The sequence below is a fragment of the Microcaecilia unicolor genome, chromosome 2 (assembly GCF_901765095.1).
Source record: "Microcaecilia unicolor chromosome 2, aMicUni1.1, whole genome shotgun sequence".
Taxonomy (NCBI): domain Eukaryota; kingdom Metazoa; phylum Chordata; class Amphibia; order Gymnophiona; family Siphonopidae; genus Microcaecilia; species Microcaecilia unicolor.
In genome coordinates, this window is record NC_044032.1 from 573,156,673 (window position 1) to 573,173,632 (window position 16,960).

At 46.7% G+C, this 16,960-nt stretch overlaps 1 protein-coding gene across 1 annotated transcript in view; it reads right to left on the reverse strand.

Annotated features, from left to right (window-relative positions):
* Window positions 1–9,915: 9,915 nt before the first annotated feature.
* The window catches only part of C2H4orf47 (chromosome 2 C4orf47 homolog), a 74,209-nt gene continuing 67,164 nt past the window's right edge, over window positions 9,916–16,960 (reverse strand). Inside the window, exon 8 of the mRNA XM_030192650.1 lies at window positions 9,916–9,991. Within this exon, the coding sequence (XP_030048510.1) occupies window positions 9,943–9,991 (49 nt within the window). The 3' untranslated portion in view covers window positions 9,916–9,942. The remainder of the gene's footprint in view (window positions 9,992–16,960) is intronic.

Consider the following 16,960-nt stretch of genomic DNA (forward strand, 5'->3'; position numbering starts at 1 on the left):
GCTTGGTGCGTGGATCAATATTAGCATGACAATTTGGATTTGTTGCAGCAACTAATAGAGTGGAAACCAGTTTCCTTCTGCTACTGAAAAATTAATAACCTTCTGCAAAAGTGAGTGGGGATCTTGAAGTTGCAGGTTTGGGGGCCCAGAGAACTGATTTCTGTTTGGGGGGAGGGGGAGAGAGGTCACCCCGGAGGGTGTGGATAGCATGAGGAAGGAACTAGCGAAGCTTGAACAATGGTCCGGTAATTGGCAACTAAGATTTAATGCTAAGAAATGCAGGGCCATGCACGGGTTACAAGAATCCAAGGGAAAGGTGCAATATAGGGGGTGAAGTGCTTCTGTGTATGAAAGAAGAGTGGGACTTGGGGACGATTGTGTCTGACAACCTTAAGGCGGCCAAACAGGTAGAAAAGGCGACGGTCAAAGCCAGAAAGATGCTTGGGTGCATAAGGAGAGGGATGACCAGCAGGAAAAATGAGTGCCCTTGTATAAGTCTCTGGTGAGGCCCCATTTAGAGTACTGCATGCAATTCTGGAGACCGCACCTACAGAAAGGTATATACAGGATGGAGTCGGTCCAGAGGGCAGCTACAAAATTGGTAAGCGGTTTCTGTCATAAAACATATAGGGACAGGCTGATGAACTTCAAAATGTAAGAGAGGCAGGAGAGAAGGGGATATGATAGAGATGTTTAAATACCTTAGTGGCGTTAATGTACAGGAGGTGAGCCTTTTTCAAATGAAGGAAAACTCTGGAATGAGAGGGCATAGGATGAAGTTAAGAGGAAACAGGCTTAGGAGGAATCTAAGGAAATACCCTTTCACGGAAAGAGTGGTGGATGCATTGAATGGCCTCCCAGTGGAGATTGTGGAGACGAGGACTGTGTCAGAATTTGAAAAAGCGTGGGACATGCACCCTTAGGAAAAGGAAGACTTAGTGGTTACTGAGGAGAGGCAGACTGGATGGGCCATTTGGCCCTTATCTGCTGTCATGTTTCTTTCTAGGCCTGTTTTCAGTTTGGCAGGGTGCCAGAGACCTGTCTGAGTCTGAAGTGAGATGTTTGCAGTTGCTAATAGGCTATTTTGCTTTGAGCCAGTTATATATTGCATGTGGCCTTTGTTACCATAGCTGTGCTATCTTTAATGCAACCATGGTAGTAGTGTGGCATTTTGCATATGATTAATTAATACATTGGGTGTTAAAATCCAGCATACCACAAGCATTATATCTAGCAGGTAACTTGTATTACCATGTCAATTTTAACACTAGTTAAAACATGGATTCCATAATTTTATCTGTTAAAGACAGTGTTCAAGCAGTACAGTAGCTCTCATCATAGCAGACTCCATTGTCAGAAAATGCTTATAACCCAGCATCTATATCACAAGCTGCATAAAATTCTAATGGAGGTCAGTGTTAAAAGAATATAAGGCCTGTTATTTAAAAGGACTTATCTGGGAGTAATAGGTGCTATCTAGATAAGTCCTGCTGACTAAGGCCACGCCTGGACTTTCAGCGGCATTATCCGGATAATGGCACTGAAAAATCACTTCAGATGCTGGGGCCATTCAGAGATGAAACCTGTTGGAACCAGAATTTATCTGGAGATTGGCAAGATTTAGTGCTGAAATTCAGATAACAGGACAGCAAAATGGTGCCAAATATTTCCAATCTCCGAATAGGAATGTCAATCACCAGTATACCCAGATATTCAGCACCAATAACAGCTGGTACTTAATAACTGGGTCTATCTTCAAGTATTGTGGCTGGTGCTTGAATGAAATGCCAACCACAGAGTTGAATATTATTCAGATCTTTTTTAATTACATATGCTGAACTTTTTCTTTCATTAAGAATTTCCAAGGAGTCTTTTCTATTAGCAGTATCCTTTGGAACCTGAACCTGGAACTGACAGAAACAATTTTATTCTGTTTTTTAAAAGCAATATAATTAATAGCATAAAATAGGACCAGCGGTCAAATAATGCACATGAATAGTGTTAGTATGTGCTCTAGTAGTACTTCTTAAAAGCTTCCAGAAAGATTTTCTAAGCTAATTGCTTATCCACATAGGCTATGAAATACATGTTATTACTAACTAGATCGCATTGCATAAAATGAGACCAGCAGGCAAATAACACATGTGAATGGTGGTAGTGTGTGCTATTGCAGTAGCATGTTAGTAATCTATCTGCAAGTCAGAAAACAATATAGAAAAGTAACAAGCATTTAAGTAGAACATACTGCCTATCAGTCACAGTTACATGTTCTAAAGTAAAATATATATTTATTATTAACATTTCTATCCTGCAAAACAGGTCAAAGACCATAATATGCAGCTTATAATTGAACACCCATAATAAATATATAAAACACAACTAACATAAACAGAACAGACTCACAAATAATTTATAAAAACAGTAGCTCTAGATAATTCAACTTCAAAATTTAAGCTAATACCTCTAGTATCCAAAAGCTTCAACAAATAACTCTCCCTGATATTTAAACTCTGTGGTCTGCATTTCTCTTAAATGCTAGCCATGGTGTTTAAAGATAGTCCCAGATTTTCAGCACCAGTCACTATCCAAATAACGGTACTAAAATGCCAGGTATAGAGATACCTGTTATCATTATCTGGGTAACAGTGATATTCTGTGCTGGTACCTAGATAAATATCCGGTTAACATAGGACACCCAGTTAAGTCCTGCTGAATACTGGGCCCTCAAACTTCAAGTGGCATCTAAATTGCACTGTTGGTTTCCAACCTCAGCCATTCAGATAGCAAGTTCTGTAATCAAGGACATATCATAGCATAGATTTCTAAACATTTATTGTTATTCATCTTCCATAGGTTCCCTTCTGATGGATTTTCTGAGCCAGAGGCTAAATTTACATGAGAAACTGCAGTGCATGTGAATACTTTAAAGGCCTGTAATTCAGAAAAAGAATGTATGAAATAAAATTTTATCTTAACATGCGCACTGGTTCACATCAAGCAATATATTTTAGAATGTAGGGGTTACAATAAAAAGTGATGATAGGCAATTAAAGTACTCTTGGGTCTTTTTTTCACTAAGATGCACCAAAAATGGCCTGAGCTGTTGTAGGCACATGTATTGGATATGTGCAGGTCCATTTTTCAGCGCGCCCGCAAAAAAGTCCTTTTTTGGCCAAAAATGGATGTGCGGCAAAATAAGAATTGGTGCACGTCCATTTTGGGCCTGAGATCTTACTGCCACCCATTGACTTAGCGGGAAGGTCTCACGTGTTAACCAGGTGGAAATTGTCAACATGCGTACACTGCCGATTACCGCCCGATTAGCACCACGCGGTAGAAAATAAAAAATATTTTCTGCCACGTGTATTGGACGCACATAAAAATGAAATTACCGCCTGGGGCACGCAGTAGTTCCAAATTGATGTGTGTTGGATGCGCTTAGGCGTACAGTTGTGGGGAGTGGGTTTTGGGGGGGTTTGGGGGACTCAGCACACAAGGTAAGGGAGCTATGTGCCTGAGATCAATTTCTGAAGTCCACTGCAGTGGCCCCTAGGCACCCGGTTGGTGTCCTGGCATGTCAGGGGGACCAGTGCACTATGAATGTTGGCTCCTCCCATGACCAAATGGCTTGGAGTTGATCGTTTCTGAGATGGGCGTCCTCTGTTTCCATTATTGGCAAAAATCGGGGATGACCATCTCTAAGGTTTACCTAAATTTCGCGATTTGGGAGTCCCTGACCGTATTATCGAAACGAAAGATGGATACCCATCTTGTTTCGATAATAGATTTCCCTGCCTCTTCGCCGGGATGTCCTGGGAAGACATCCTCAGGAAAACTTGGGTGCCCCTTTCGATTATGCCCCTCTTTGTCTCATTAATCCATGCTTTTGAATATGCTCTGTAATTTTGTTCTTTATAAGTCTCTACCATTTTACCCAGTACTGACTTCAGACTCACCGGTCTATAATTTCCCGGATCTCCACTGGAACCTTTTTAAAAAATCGGCGTTATATTGGCCACCCTCCAATTTTCCGGTACCACGCTTGATTTTAAGGATAAATTACATATAACTAACAATAGCTCTGCAAGTTCATTTTTCAGTTCTATCAGTACTCGGGGATGAATACCATTTGGCCCAGGAGATTTGCTACTCTTCAGTTTGTAGAACTGCCCCATTAAATCCTCCAGGTTTACAGAGAATTCATTAAGTTTCTCTGACTCGTCAGCTTCGAATACCATTTCTGGCACCGGTATCCCACCCAAATCTTCCTCTGTGAAGACCGAAGCCATTTAATCTCTCCACTAAGGCTTTGTCTTCCCTGATCGCCCCTTTTACTCTTCGGTCATCTAGCGGTCCAACCGATTCTTTTGCCAGCTTCCTGCTTTTAATATACGTAAAAAAATGTTTACTATGTGTTTTTGTCTCCAATGCAAATCTTTTTTTCAAAGTACCTCTTAGCCTTCCTTATCAGTGCGTTGCATTTGACTTGACATTCCTTATGCTGTTTCTTATTATTTTCAGTTGGTTCCTTCTTCCATTTTCTGAAGGATTTTCTTTTAGCTCTAATAGCTTCCTTCACCTCACTTTTTAACCATGTCGGTTGGTCTTCCATCCTCCTTTTTTAATACGCAAAATATATTTGGCCTGGCTTCCAGGATGGTGTTTTTGAACAGCATCCACACCTGATGTAAATTTTTGACCCTCACAGCCGCTCCTTTAAGTTTTTTTTTTTCACCGTTCTTCTCATTTTATCATAGTCTCTTTTTGGAAAGTTAAATGCTAACGTATTTGATTTCCTATGTTTACTTCAAAGCAAATATCAAATCCGATCATATTATGATCACTGTTATCAAGCGGCCCCAGCACCATTACCTCTCACACCAGATATTGCGCTCCACTAAGGAGTTCGTCTAGAATTTTTTCCTTCTCTTGTCGGCTCCTGTACCAGCTGCTCCATAAAGCAGTCCTTGATTTCATCAACGAATTTTACCTCCCTAGCGTGCCCTGATGTTACACTTACCCAGTCAATATTGGGGTAATTGAAATCACCCATTATTACTGTGTTGCCTAGTTTGTTTGTGTCCCTAATTTCCTTTAACATTTCTGCATCAGTTTGTTCATCCTGACCAGGCGGATGGTAGTACACTCCTATCACTATCCTTTTCCCCTTTACACATGGAATTTCAATCCACAGTGATTCCAAGATGTGTTTTGTTTCCTGCAGAATTTTCAATCTATTTGATTCAAGGCTTTCCTTAATATACAATGCTACCCCTCCACCAATTCGATCCACCTTATCACTACGATATAATTTGTACCCTGGTATGACAGTGTCCCACTGGTTATCCACCTTCCACCACGCCTCAGAGATGCCTATTATATCTAATTTTTCATTTTAGTGCAATATATTCTAACTCTCCCATCTTATTTCTTAGGCTCCTGGCATTCGCATATAGACATTTCAAACTGTTTGTTGTTCCTATTTACTACTACTACTATTTATCATTTCTATAGCGCTACAAGGCATACGCAGCGCTGTACACCATACACGAAAAGACAGTCCCTGCTCAAAGAGCTTACAATCTAGTTACATCATGCTTAGTACTTGACAGTATTAATTTGCAATCTTTTGTCTGATTTTTATTTAAGGACACCTGATCTACTACGGGCTCTTTTGCAACCTTACTATCAGGATACCCTATGTTCCCTGTTTTGGTGATATCTTATCCCGAACCATGTGCTTTTGAGCGACTGTCAGCCCCCCCCCCCCCCCCCCCCATTACTAGTTTAAAAGCTGCTGTATCTCCTTTTTAAATGCCGATGCCAGCAGCCTGGTCCCACCCTGGTTAAGGTGGAGCCCATCCTTTCGGAATAGGCTCCCTCTTCCCCAGAATGTTGCCCAGTTCCTAACAAATCTCTCACTGTCCACCCCCGTGCACCACGAGCTTCGCGTGTATGGCCGGTAGTGTTAAAGATGCTCCTTCTGGCTGGCGCAGGCCTCCTCTCCTCTGCCACGGCTGGTCCACCACAAAGAGGAAGTTGTGTCAGAAGAGGTGGCCCAGCCACAGCGGAGGGGAAGAGGCCTGCGCCAGCAAGTAGCATCTTCAACGCTGCCAGCCGGACAGGCAAAGATCAGAGTGGGGAGCTTGAAAAATGAGAGATGCTGGGTCTGCCGGGTGGAGAGGGGGAGAGATGTTTGGGGTAGGAGGCACAGCAATGCTAGACCCATGAGGGGGAATGATGGGTCAAGTAGGAGGGAGGGAAGAGAGAGGGAGAGATGCTGGCCACTGGGGTGAGGGAGGGAACAGGAAGGAAAGAAAAGAGATGGTGGCCCCTGGGGGTGGGGGTACAGGAGGTAGAGAAAAGAAATGCTGGCAAGGAGGGGGGATAGGAAGGAAGGAAGATTGAGAAATGCTGGCCTCAGAAGCAGAGGTGGGGTAACTGGTGTGAGGGAAGGGAACAATGAGGGAAGACGCTGAACATAGGGCAGGATAAGGACAAAGAAAGGTAATGCTGGTAATGGGGAGGGAGGAGAGAGATATAGACACAGAAGGGAGATGCTCATCATTGCAGGAGGATAGGGGCAGAGACACAGAGTACTGGACAGGGTGGATAGGGATGCAGAAAGAAGATAAATGATTGACATAGAGAGAGAAGAAATGTCCGGGCAAGAGAGTTAAGAGAAGAGAGAATAAAGCAGAAATCAGACCAAGGTAGAAACAATAATTTTTATTTTCTATTTATTGATTAGAATATGTCAGGTAGTGGAATGCACATATCCTAGAGCTGGTTTAAAAAATGGCTGGGGCCCTTAAGAAAAACCTCACTCATTGGCCTTAAATCTCTAGCATCACAGTGGTAAATCTCCAGCATTGGGATGGGCCACCCTTGGCGTCTCTGCAGAAATAGAAAAGGATATGAAAGGTCAAACTTTAGTGATTTTTATTAGGCATAGGAACCCTGGGGAGTGTGAGTGATTTTTGTTGGTTATAAAATTGTGTTAAGTTTGTTGGGAGGCCACAATTTTAAAGAACTGTGGGGTGGGAGGTGGGCTGCAGGTGCAGGCCCCACAGGAGTGGGAGCTATGCCGGTCATAGGCGCCAGCTCTGTGGGTGCCTGGCACCCCTAACATTTTTCCTTATAAGTCTGTAGACCTGGTGGGCATGTAGAACTGTTTAAGGCCGGAGGACTAGGCTCTAAAATCCTTAAAGACTAAAGGGCCCTTTTACAAAGGCAGGCCGCTAAGACACCGTGGTGGTAAAACAACTCCCGCCTCCCGCTCGGCTCCACCTTCCACCCGGTATTCATTTCCTGGCCACTGTGCTTCTTCTGTTTGGGCAGCAGCGGCCACGACAAAAAAAAAAGACAAGTGTGGGGCCGCAGCAGCCTTCAAGGACATGCGCTGTCAGCTCTGCTGCTCCTTTCTCCTCTCTCTGCCCCTTCCTGCTCCAGGGCAGAGAGACGAGAAGAGCGGTTGCTGCAGCCCCACGCCTGCTTTTTTTTTGTTTGTTAGCTGCTTTTTTATTATTTGTTGTGGCCACTGCTGCCCAACAGGAGAAGCAAACAGTGGCCAGGAAAGGTTGGAAGAGGGCTGTGGGAGGCAGGAGGTTGATGGAGAGAGTGGAAAGATTGGAAGAGAAGGCGGGGACATGAAAAAGGGCTGGAGAGAGAGAGAGAAGGATGGGGAAAAGGGGGGATCCTGGCTTGAGAGCAGAAAGAGGGAAGACAGTGGAAGGAAGGGTAGGATAGAAACAGGAGAGACATTGAAGGATGGGGAGAGAGAGAGGACCTAATGAAGGGGATAGAGACAGTGGATGGATGGATCAGAAGGGGGTAGACATTGGATGGAAGGATCAGAGAGGGTTGATGGATGGGGGGAGAGAGAGGGAAAACGGATGGAAGGACGGGGGGAGAAAGAGAGGGAAAACGGAAGGATGGGGGGAGAGAGAGGATGGAGGAAGGATGGGGAGGAGGGAAAATGGATGGAAGGATGGGGAGAGAGAGGGAAAATGGATGGAAGGATGGGGGGAGAGGGAAAATGGATGGGGGGGAGAGAGAGGTAAAACTGATGGGCGGGAGAGAGAGAGGGGAAAACGGATGGAAGGATGGAGAGGAGAGAGAGAGGGAAAATGGATGGAAGGATGGGGGGAGAGAGAGAGAGAGGGGAAACGGATGGAAGGATGGGGGGGAGAGAGGTAAAACTGATGGGCAGGAGAGAGAGAGGGAAAACGGATGGAAGGATGAGGGAGAGAGAGGGAAAACAGATGGAAGGAGGGGGGAGAGAGAGAGAAACAGATGGAAGGAGGGGGGGAGAGAGAGAGGGAAAACGGATGGGAAGGATGGGGGAGAGAGAGAGAGGGAAAACAGATGGAAGGATGGGGGGAGAGAGAGAGGGAAATAGATGGAAGGATGGGGGGAGGGGAGAGGGAAAACAGGTGGAAGGATGGGGGGGGAGAGAGAGAGGGGAAACGGATGGAAGGATGGGGGAGAGAGAGAGGAAAATAGATGGGAGGATGGGGGGAGACAGAGAGAGGGAAAATGGATTGGAGGATGGGGAGAGAGAGAGAGAGAGGGAAAACAGATGGAAGGATGGGGGGGGGGGAGAGAGGGAAAACGGATGGAAGGATAGGGAGGGAGAGAGGGAAAATGGATGGAAGGATGGGGGAGGGAGAGAGGGAAAATAGATGGGAGGATGGGGGGAGACAGAGAGAGGGAAAATGGATTGGAGGATGGGGAGAGAGAGAGAGAGAGAGGGAAAACAGATGGAAGGATGGGGGGAGGGAGAGAGGGAAAACGGATGGAAGGATAGGGAGGGAGAGAGGGAAAACGGATGAAAGGATGGGGGGAGAGGGGAGATGGGGTGGAAGGATAGGGAGAGAAAGAGGGGAGCTGCTGGATAGAAGGGGGGAGAGGACAGAGTAGTGAAAGACTGCAGAATAAGAGGACAAGGCATGGGGAAAACAAGGGTGAGGAAAAGATGAAAAGCCATAGGTAGATGAAGTAAAAAGAAGGAAATTAAAGAATGGATAGTAAGAATGAATTAAATTGGACAGCGAGGCAGAAAAATATTGAAGAAAACAAAGAAAAAGGAGAGGAAACTGACAAATGGACAGAAAACCCTGGCAACAGAGTTAAGAGAAGACAAAGGAAAGCAGAATCAAGAGACTGGGAGCAACACAATTAGAAAAAGTAAATGGCTAGACAATAAAGGTACAGAGAATAATTTTATTTTTAATATCGTATAAAGTAATGTGTTAGCTGTGCAAATAAAACACAAAATAGAAATAAGTAAATACGGTGATACCTTCACTGATTTAAAAACATTTTTGATTAGCTTTCAGGGACCAACACTTCCTTCCTCAGGTCAGAAGAGGATACCAAACAGCATTGTACTGACCTGACCTGAGGCAGGAGGTTTTGGCCTCTGAAAGCTAATTGAACAGGGTATTCTACTACAGATCATTTCTATAGCGCTACCAGTCGTACGCCAGCGCTTCACAATTGAACATGAAGAAAAGACAGTCCCTGCTCATAAGAGCTATTAACTATTTTCTGAAATGGCCGTAGGTTTGAGGTGTGCCAGGGGATTGGAGCCATGTAGAGTGGGTGGAAGCCAAGGCAAAGTGGGGCAGGGCTGGGGCTCCCTCTCAGAATTGGGACCCTTGGCAGCTCTGCAAGGTGGAGGGCTAACGCACCCTACTAGTAAAAGGGCCCCTAAATGTAGTAAGAGGCATAAATTTCCGACTAATTCTGATCTTCAAAAGCTTGTCTAAAAGCCAGGCTTCCACAAAAGGTTTTCCAGAGAACAACTGATGAATAGCAAAATAATTAGGAATTAAACTTATGAGTAAAATATTTCATGTAAATATTTATTAACGATTTGTATTACATTACTAATGTTAAAAGTAACTAATTAGCTTCTTCTCCAGCTTGCTCACAAGTTTAATATGATTCCAATCTCAAAGTCTTGTAGTTCGCTGGGTTCACAGACCTGCAATAAAAAATACATATATTATATGCAGTTACTATAAATTATACATAAAATACAGTATCATTGATTTAGTATAGGGTACTGTCTACAGTTCACAGTGGACAGAAATGAACTCAAGTGACTTTACAAACTCTACACTGTTCTGTATAATGTTAGTGCAGAGTTTTGGCTCCTACATTATTTTGAACACTTTTAAAGCTAAAGCATATTCAACAGCAGTGGAATAGCCATGTGGTTTTGGGTTTGGACCCCAAGATCTACAGGTTTGGCTGACAGAGGTCCCCAATCCCACCAGCAGAAGCTTTCCTGCCTGTCTCCTGTTTTCCCCCTCCCCCCATGCACATGCTCAGTTTTAGTGAAATTGAGCATCCGCAAGCTTCATGCATGCTCAATTTCACTAAAACTGAGCATGCACATTGGGGCAAACAGCTCAGTGTCGAATATCGCTGCAGGAACGATTCTACTGGTGGGGTTTGAGGACACCCACCAGGGGCGTAGCCAGACAACAGATTTTGGGTGGGCCTAGGCAAGAAGTGGGTGGCTACCAAGTGTTCTCCCCCCCCCCCCCCAAAAAAAAACAAATCTCTCGGCTGGCGGGGAAAACGCTTCTTTCCACCTTGGCAGTCTGAAGCAGGCAATGACCCGAAAACTGAGAATGCACGGGTGCTGGTATCGTGGAGAGTAGTGTTTTCATTACCATCAGGGGAAGTCTTCAGCTGGCAGAGCTTGGGATCCCCCAGCTACGGCTAAATATGTGCTACTGTTGGGTGGGCCTGAGCCCTTAGTGGGTGGGCCCTGGCCCACCCAGGCCCACCCGTGGCTACGCCACTGACACCCGCCAGCCCAGGTATGTGGGATTGCAGCAGGGGTTGAGAGCAGCGGGAAGGCGTGGAAAAATGTGCCCCCCCCACACACACTTTGGGCTCAGCCCCCCAAATAGAGGTCTGGCTACGCCTTTGTTCAGCAGTCTGAAATCTGATTAAAGATAATCAGATAAATTATGTGGCCAACCCTAAACCAGATAGATAATTTATATGTTTAACCTTAGGACATGTATTGTGTGGTTTGATCTAACCAGTTAATTTTAACACATAGCACTGCCTATCAGCACTATTCAGTTGTAGTGTAAACATACCCCTGGCATGCCTCTCCCTCCTACTTTTAATATTTAAATTTTGTGGTCTGCAATTTTGTTTGTCCTAGAAACTCCTGGCTACATTTGATATCATGGCATTTTTAATATCACATATGCAGGAAAGTCAATAAGTTTAAAGATGGTATCAGAAGTCTGTCAGCCTAGATTTTAATGTCATTGAGCTTTTATAGCCCTTATCTGCTATCATACTCTACATTTATATAAACATGAAGAATAATATAAGTTATTTTTAGTCCTATCGTTTTAAGTTTGTAAACTAGGCCAATTTCAATTAAGAAATTTGTATTTTCAAAAACAAAAAATTCTACGCAAAGCCAAAAGGAGCTGGGCTGTGCCTTGAATATTTCAATGAAATAGATGGCTGTACTCTTAACATGTCCCATAGTTCAGCAAACACACATTGCTCTAATCACTTGTTCATATATTGGTGAACAGAAAGCACAGCAAGCAATTTTAAAAATTCCATCTAAAACTACAAGGTAAAAGGCAAATTGGGACTGAACCACATAAAGCTCCCACCTTTCCAGTAGAAAACCAAGTTATATACCTGTAGCAGGTGTTCTCCATGAACAACAGGATACAAGTACTCATAAATGAGTGATATCATTCAACAGAGTCTACACAAATATACATCTTCAGCTTAGAAAACCTTTCTGGAAGGTTTCAAGAGGTTGTCACGGTCGTCGTCGCCAACGTCCGTGCCTTGCTTGTCAGTGCCCTGTTCCTCCTTCTAAACCTATTAAAATTACCTGCAGTTCTAGTCAGTGACCTGTGGGGTCACTGTAGAGTGGTGGAGGCCAAGCTGGCGATGTCATCAGCACTCAGCACTTCTTAAGCCAGCTTCTGAGTGTGCTCAGTGTTCTGGCAATTAATCCTTGACTGAGCCCAGGGCTGTCTAGGGTTCTGCTAGTTTCAAGGTCTGTTTCTTTGTAAGGCCATGGCCTGACGCTTTGCCTACAGCTTTTCTCCTTATGCTGTATTCCAGTGGGAGTCTGCTTTCAAACCTGGTAGTCCTGAGAGGTAAAGCTTTGCCTACAGCTTTCCACCTTATGCTGTGTTCCTATGAAGCCTGCTTTCAAGCCTGGTAGTCCTGAGGAGTAAAAGCTCTGCCTACCACTTTTCACCTTTGCTTGGTTCCAGTGAAGCCTGCTGCCAAGCCTGTGAGCGCAGAGCCTCCTATGCCTCAGCTGAGATTCCAGTCGCCCACTGTGAGTCCTTGGTTGCTGTATGCATCGAGTGGCTTGGTGCTGTGTTTGGGACTGTGTGGGCTGGATAACGGGGAGTGCTGCAGGTGCAACAGCTGAGGCCATGTCTCGAGGTATCGTTGAATGAGGGAGCGGTGCTTGCAGCGTGGAGAGGTCCGCGTGAGCTGTTCCTGGCCCTTGGTTGCTGTGCTGGGGCATTTAATCTTCTGCCTTGGGAGAATCGGGTCAAGTTTGGCTTCTTCACCTTGCTTGCCTTGGGAGCATGGGCTCAGGCTTTGTTACTTTATCTTGCCTAACTTGGGAGCATTTGGCTCGGGCGCCTCAGTGACTGTTTGCTTGTCTTAGGTGACATCTCTAGTCTTCTGTGGGCTGAGTGACCCGCTCTTGCCTCTACCTGCGGTGCAGGTCCTTTAAGAGACTTTTTCTTTTGTTTTGCTTATGCTCCACTCTGGTTTTGAAGGAGCTTGCCGCAGTTGTTCAGCGGCTTACGTGAATGTACTGACAGAATGAACCCTTTTTTAACCTCCAGTGGTGATACCTCTGTCAGCTAAGCATTGTCTGTTTGTCTTTGCCTCACTAGGGCGGGCCCTTTGCCCAGTGGCGATACTTGATCGGCTGCCACCCGGGATGGATTGCTGCTGAGCACCCCACCCACTGGGTGCAGCAGCGTCTGTCCACCCCCCGGGTGCAGCACGACACCTCCCCTGGCGCATCGACAGGAAGTAACCTGTTCAGGGGCAGAGGGAGCAGGGAACCAGCGGAGCCGACAGCTGCGCGGCTGCTTTCTGCACCCCTCCAGCGGCATGCACCCAGGGCGGACTGCCCCCACTGCCCCACCCTCGGTGCGCCACTGCCTTTGCCTAGTCTATTGTGTTCCATTGTATGCCATATGTTTGCATTGCTCTGTTAGTATTGAGATGCGCAGCTAGGCTGCTTATGTATGTTTTCCCCATACAGCTAGGCTGCTCTACTTTACCTTATTTTATGCTTTATGTTGCCTTTCTTCAGCTAGGTTAGACTGTGTAGCTGGGCTGCCTGTTTTTCTTTCTGTGCCGTTTGTCTACCCTTTTAGCCTTGTGTTTTTTGCTACTAATAAAGCTGCCTCAGTTCTTCCCCATTTGTGGTCCAGTTCAGTTCTTTGGAGTACTCTTAGTTCTGAGGGGACTCGGTCTACCCAGAGGTGTTTGGGCGATTCTCACGCAGCCACCTCTGGGCCAAGGGCTCACAAACATCACAGAGGTAGTATCATGCATCCATGTGACCTCCTGCCTTACATCATTGTGCAGGACTTTTTGAGTCAATGAAATAGCTTAATTTAGGAGACAACTTCTAGGGAAGGTAGGCGAGTTTGTGAGGACTTGTAGCTTGCTTTCCACAGAGAACACTTGCTATGGGTAATTAACTTGAATTTCTTAAGAGGACATACAAGATAGCAAGCCCTCATAACTGTGACGCCCTAATAATAATCTACCTTCAAGAGAGAGATCTTTTCATGCTGCTCATTGTGAGTCTAAATCCCTGTCTTATTCATCTGTGAATATGGCACTGAAAAGGTTTATGGCTGGGCCCAAGGCACTGTAAGCACCAGTTCTGGATATCTGAACCAGATGTCACATTGCCTGCATTTTGTTAAGGCACCGGGGGACTTTTTTGGGACATATTGCTGAAAAAGACAGTTGCCGTGAAATTAGCTAGATTTTAAAAATCAGGCTTGGCTGGGTCAACAAGCACCTGAAAAGGGGGTAGTAAGAGGAGAGAAGAAACTTGAAGACAACCAAAAACCCTAATAGGGCCACTAGAGAGGAAAAGACAGAGAAAGGTGCTTGTGCAAATAGCACAGTTGTAGAAAGGAAAAAAAATACCAGATGAGAGAAAGAAGATGGCTTGTTCCAGCCCGCCTGATCCAGCTTGTTCCAATCCGTCTGTTCCAGCTTGTCACAGTCCTGCTGCTCCGCTCTCTTCTGCTCCAGATTATTCCAGCTTGTTCCAGACCTGCTGCTTAGCTCTCCTCTGCTCAGCTCTCCTCTGCTCCTTCTTGTTTCAGTCCATCTACTCCAGCTTGCTCCAGTCCACCTGATCCAGCTCATCCCAATCCGTCTGCTCCTGCTTGCCCCAACCTGATCCAGCTCGTTCCAATCCGTCTGCTCCAGCTTGCCCCAGCAGTCCAATCCAGCTTTGTTCCAGTTTCTTTCAGTCCACCCGCTCTGTTCCAGCTTGCCACAGTCCTGCTGCTCCGCTCTCATCTGTTCCAGCTTGGTCCAACCCGTCTGTTCTGTTCCAGCTTGTTCCAGTCACATTGCATCAGCCCCAGCCTACCTGCCTGCCTGCCTGCTAGCCCATCAACCAACCTGCCTGCTTGTCAGCTCATCAACTACCTGCCTGCCTGCCTCCAAGCCTGCACAACTACCTACCTGCCTCCCCGCCTGCCAGCTTGCCAGCCCTTGTTGCTTGTTCCAGTCACATCGCATCAGCCCCAACCTACCTGCCTGCCTGCCTGCCTGCTAGCCCATCAACAAACCTGCCTGCTGCCTGCTAGCCCATCAACCAACCTGCCTGCTTGACAGCACTTCAACTGCCTGCCTGCCTTCAAGCCTGCACTACCTACCTGCCTCCCCGCCTGCCGGCTTGCCAGCCCTTCAACTTACCTGCTTGCCAGCTCACCCATCAACCTGCCTGCCTGCTTACCCACCCATCAACCTACCGAACTGCCTGCCAGCCCCCTACCCGCCAATCTGGCTGTCAAACCACCTGCCTACCCGCAAGCTCATCTCTTCCAAGTTGTTGCCTGCTGTTCCAGCTTAAGCCTCCAGTCCTGCCCTCCTGCTCTATCTGTTGCTTAACACCTCACTCACTACATATGTACCCGTAAACAAGTCAGTCACTACTTATGGCCCCTATACACATTCTCTTCCTTGCCCTGTCCCTTCCTAATCTTTTCCCCTTCCCACCACCACTGTCTACCGCAGGAACTCACTGCCCACCCATGTCCTTTCCCGTCCTGCTCACTACTGCAATACCCTACCCACCCCCGTCCCTCACCACCTCACCATCTCTCCTATCCCCCTCCTCCTTCTTAGTTCTCAACCTTCAACACTTCCTTCCTGCCATTAACCCATCCCCATTCCTCCTAAGCGCATCCCGTCTTCGTCGCCTTCGTCGCCCTACCTCCCCCACCCTCCTCCGCACTCTCTTGCTCCTTCTCCTGCTATCTGCGGGAGACATCAATCCCAATCCAGGCCCCCCACATCTGTCCTCATCCTATCCTTGTAAACGATTCCGGGATGTCTCCAATCTCATCTCTATTCCCCTCCTCCCCCCTCCCCTACTCGTGTGCCCTGTGGAATGCCCACTCGGTATGCAATAAACTTTCCTTCACTCATGATCTCTTCATCTCCCGTTCCCTTCAACTGCTCGCCCTAACTGAAACCTGGCTCACCCCCGACGACTCTGCCTCAGTCGCGGCCCTATGCCATGGAGGTTATCTTTTCTCCCACACTCCCCGCCCAGTTGGCCGCGGAGGAGGCGTCGGGCTTCTACTTTCGCCCTCATGCAGCTTTCAACCCCTCCTCCTACCGCAGTCTTACTGCTTCTCATCCTTTGAAGTTCACTCCATCTGTCTATTCTACCCGCTGCCACTCAAAGTTGCAGTCATTTACCGTCCCCCTGATAAGTCCCTCCCTTCCTTCCTTACCGACTTTGATGCCTGGCTCTCCGTTTTTCTTGAACCCTCATCCCCAACCCTCATTCTTGGAGACTTTAACATACACGCTGACGACCCATCCGACTTTTACGCTTCTCAGTTCCTCACTCTGACATCCTCCTTCAACCTCCATCTAAGCTCTATCACCCCTACTCACCAAACTGGCCATTGTCTTGACCTCGTCCTCTCCTCTACCTGCTCACCCTCCAATTTCTGTGCCTCAGCCTTTCCTCTCTCTGACCATCACCTGATTACCTTCACACTTCATCACCCTCCCCCTCAGCCCTGCCCAACACTAACCACTACTTTCAGGAATCTCCAGGCTGTCGACCCTCCCACCTTATCCTCTAGTATCTCTAATCTCCTCCCTTCCATCATGTCCTCCGAGTCTGTCGACAAGGCGGTCTCTGTTTACAATGCCACTCTCTCCTCTGCTCTGGACACCCTTGCACCGTCCATCTCCCGTCCCACAAGGCGTACTAATCCCCAGCCCTGGCTGACCCCTTGCACCCGATACCTTCGCTCCTGCGCCCGATCGGCTGAACGCCTCTGGAGGAAATCTCGCACCCATACTGATTTCATTCATTACAAATTCATGCTATCCTCCTTCCAGTCCTCCCTATTCCTCGCCAAACAGGACTATTACACCCAATTGACTAATTCCCTCAGCTCTAACCCTCGTCGTCTCTTCACCACCCTTAGTGCCCTCCGCTCCCACCCCCCTTCACTCTGTCCTCAATCACTAGCTGATTACTTCTGCGACAAGGTGCAGAAGATCAACCTTGAATTCACCACCAAGCCACCTCCTCCTCCTCCTCACCCTTTAACCCACTCCCTCAACCAACCTACCCAGGCCTCCTTCTCCTCTTTTCCTGATATCACCGAAGAGGAAATCGCCCACCTTCTTT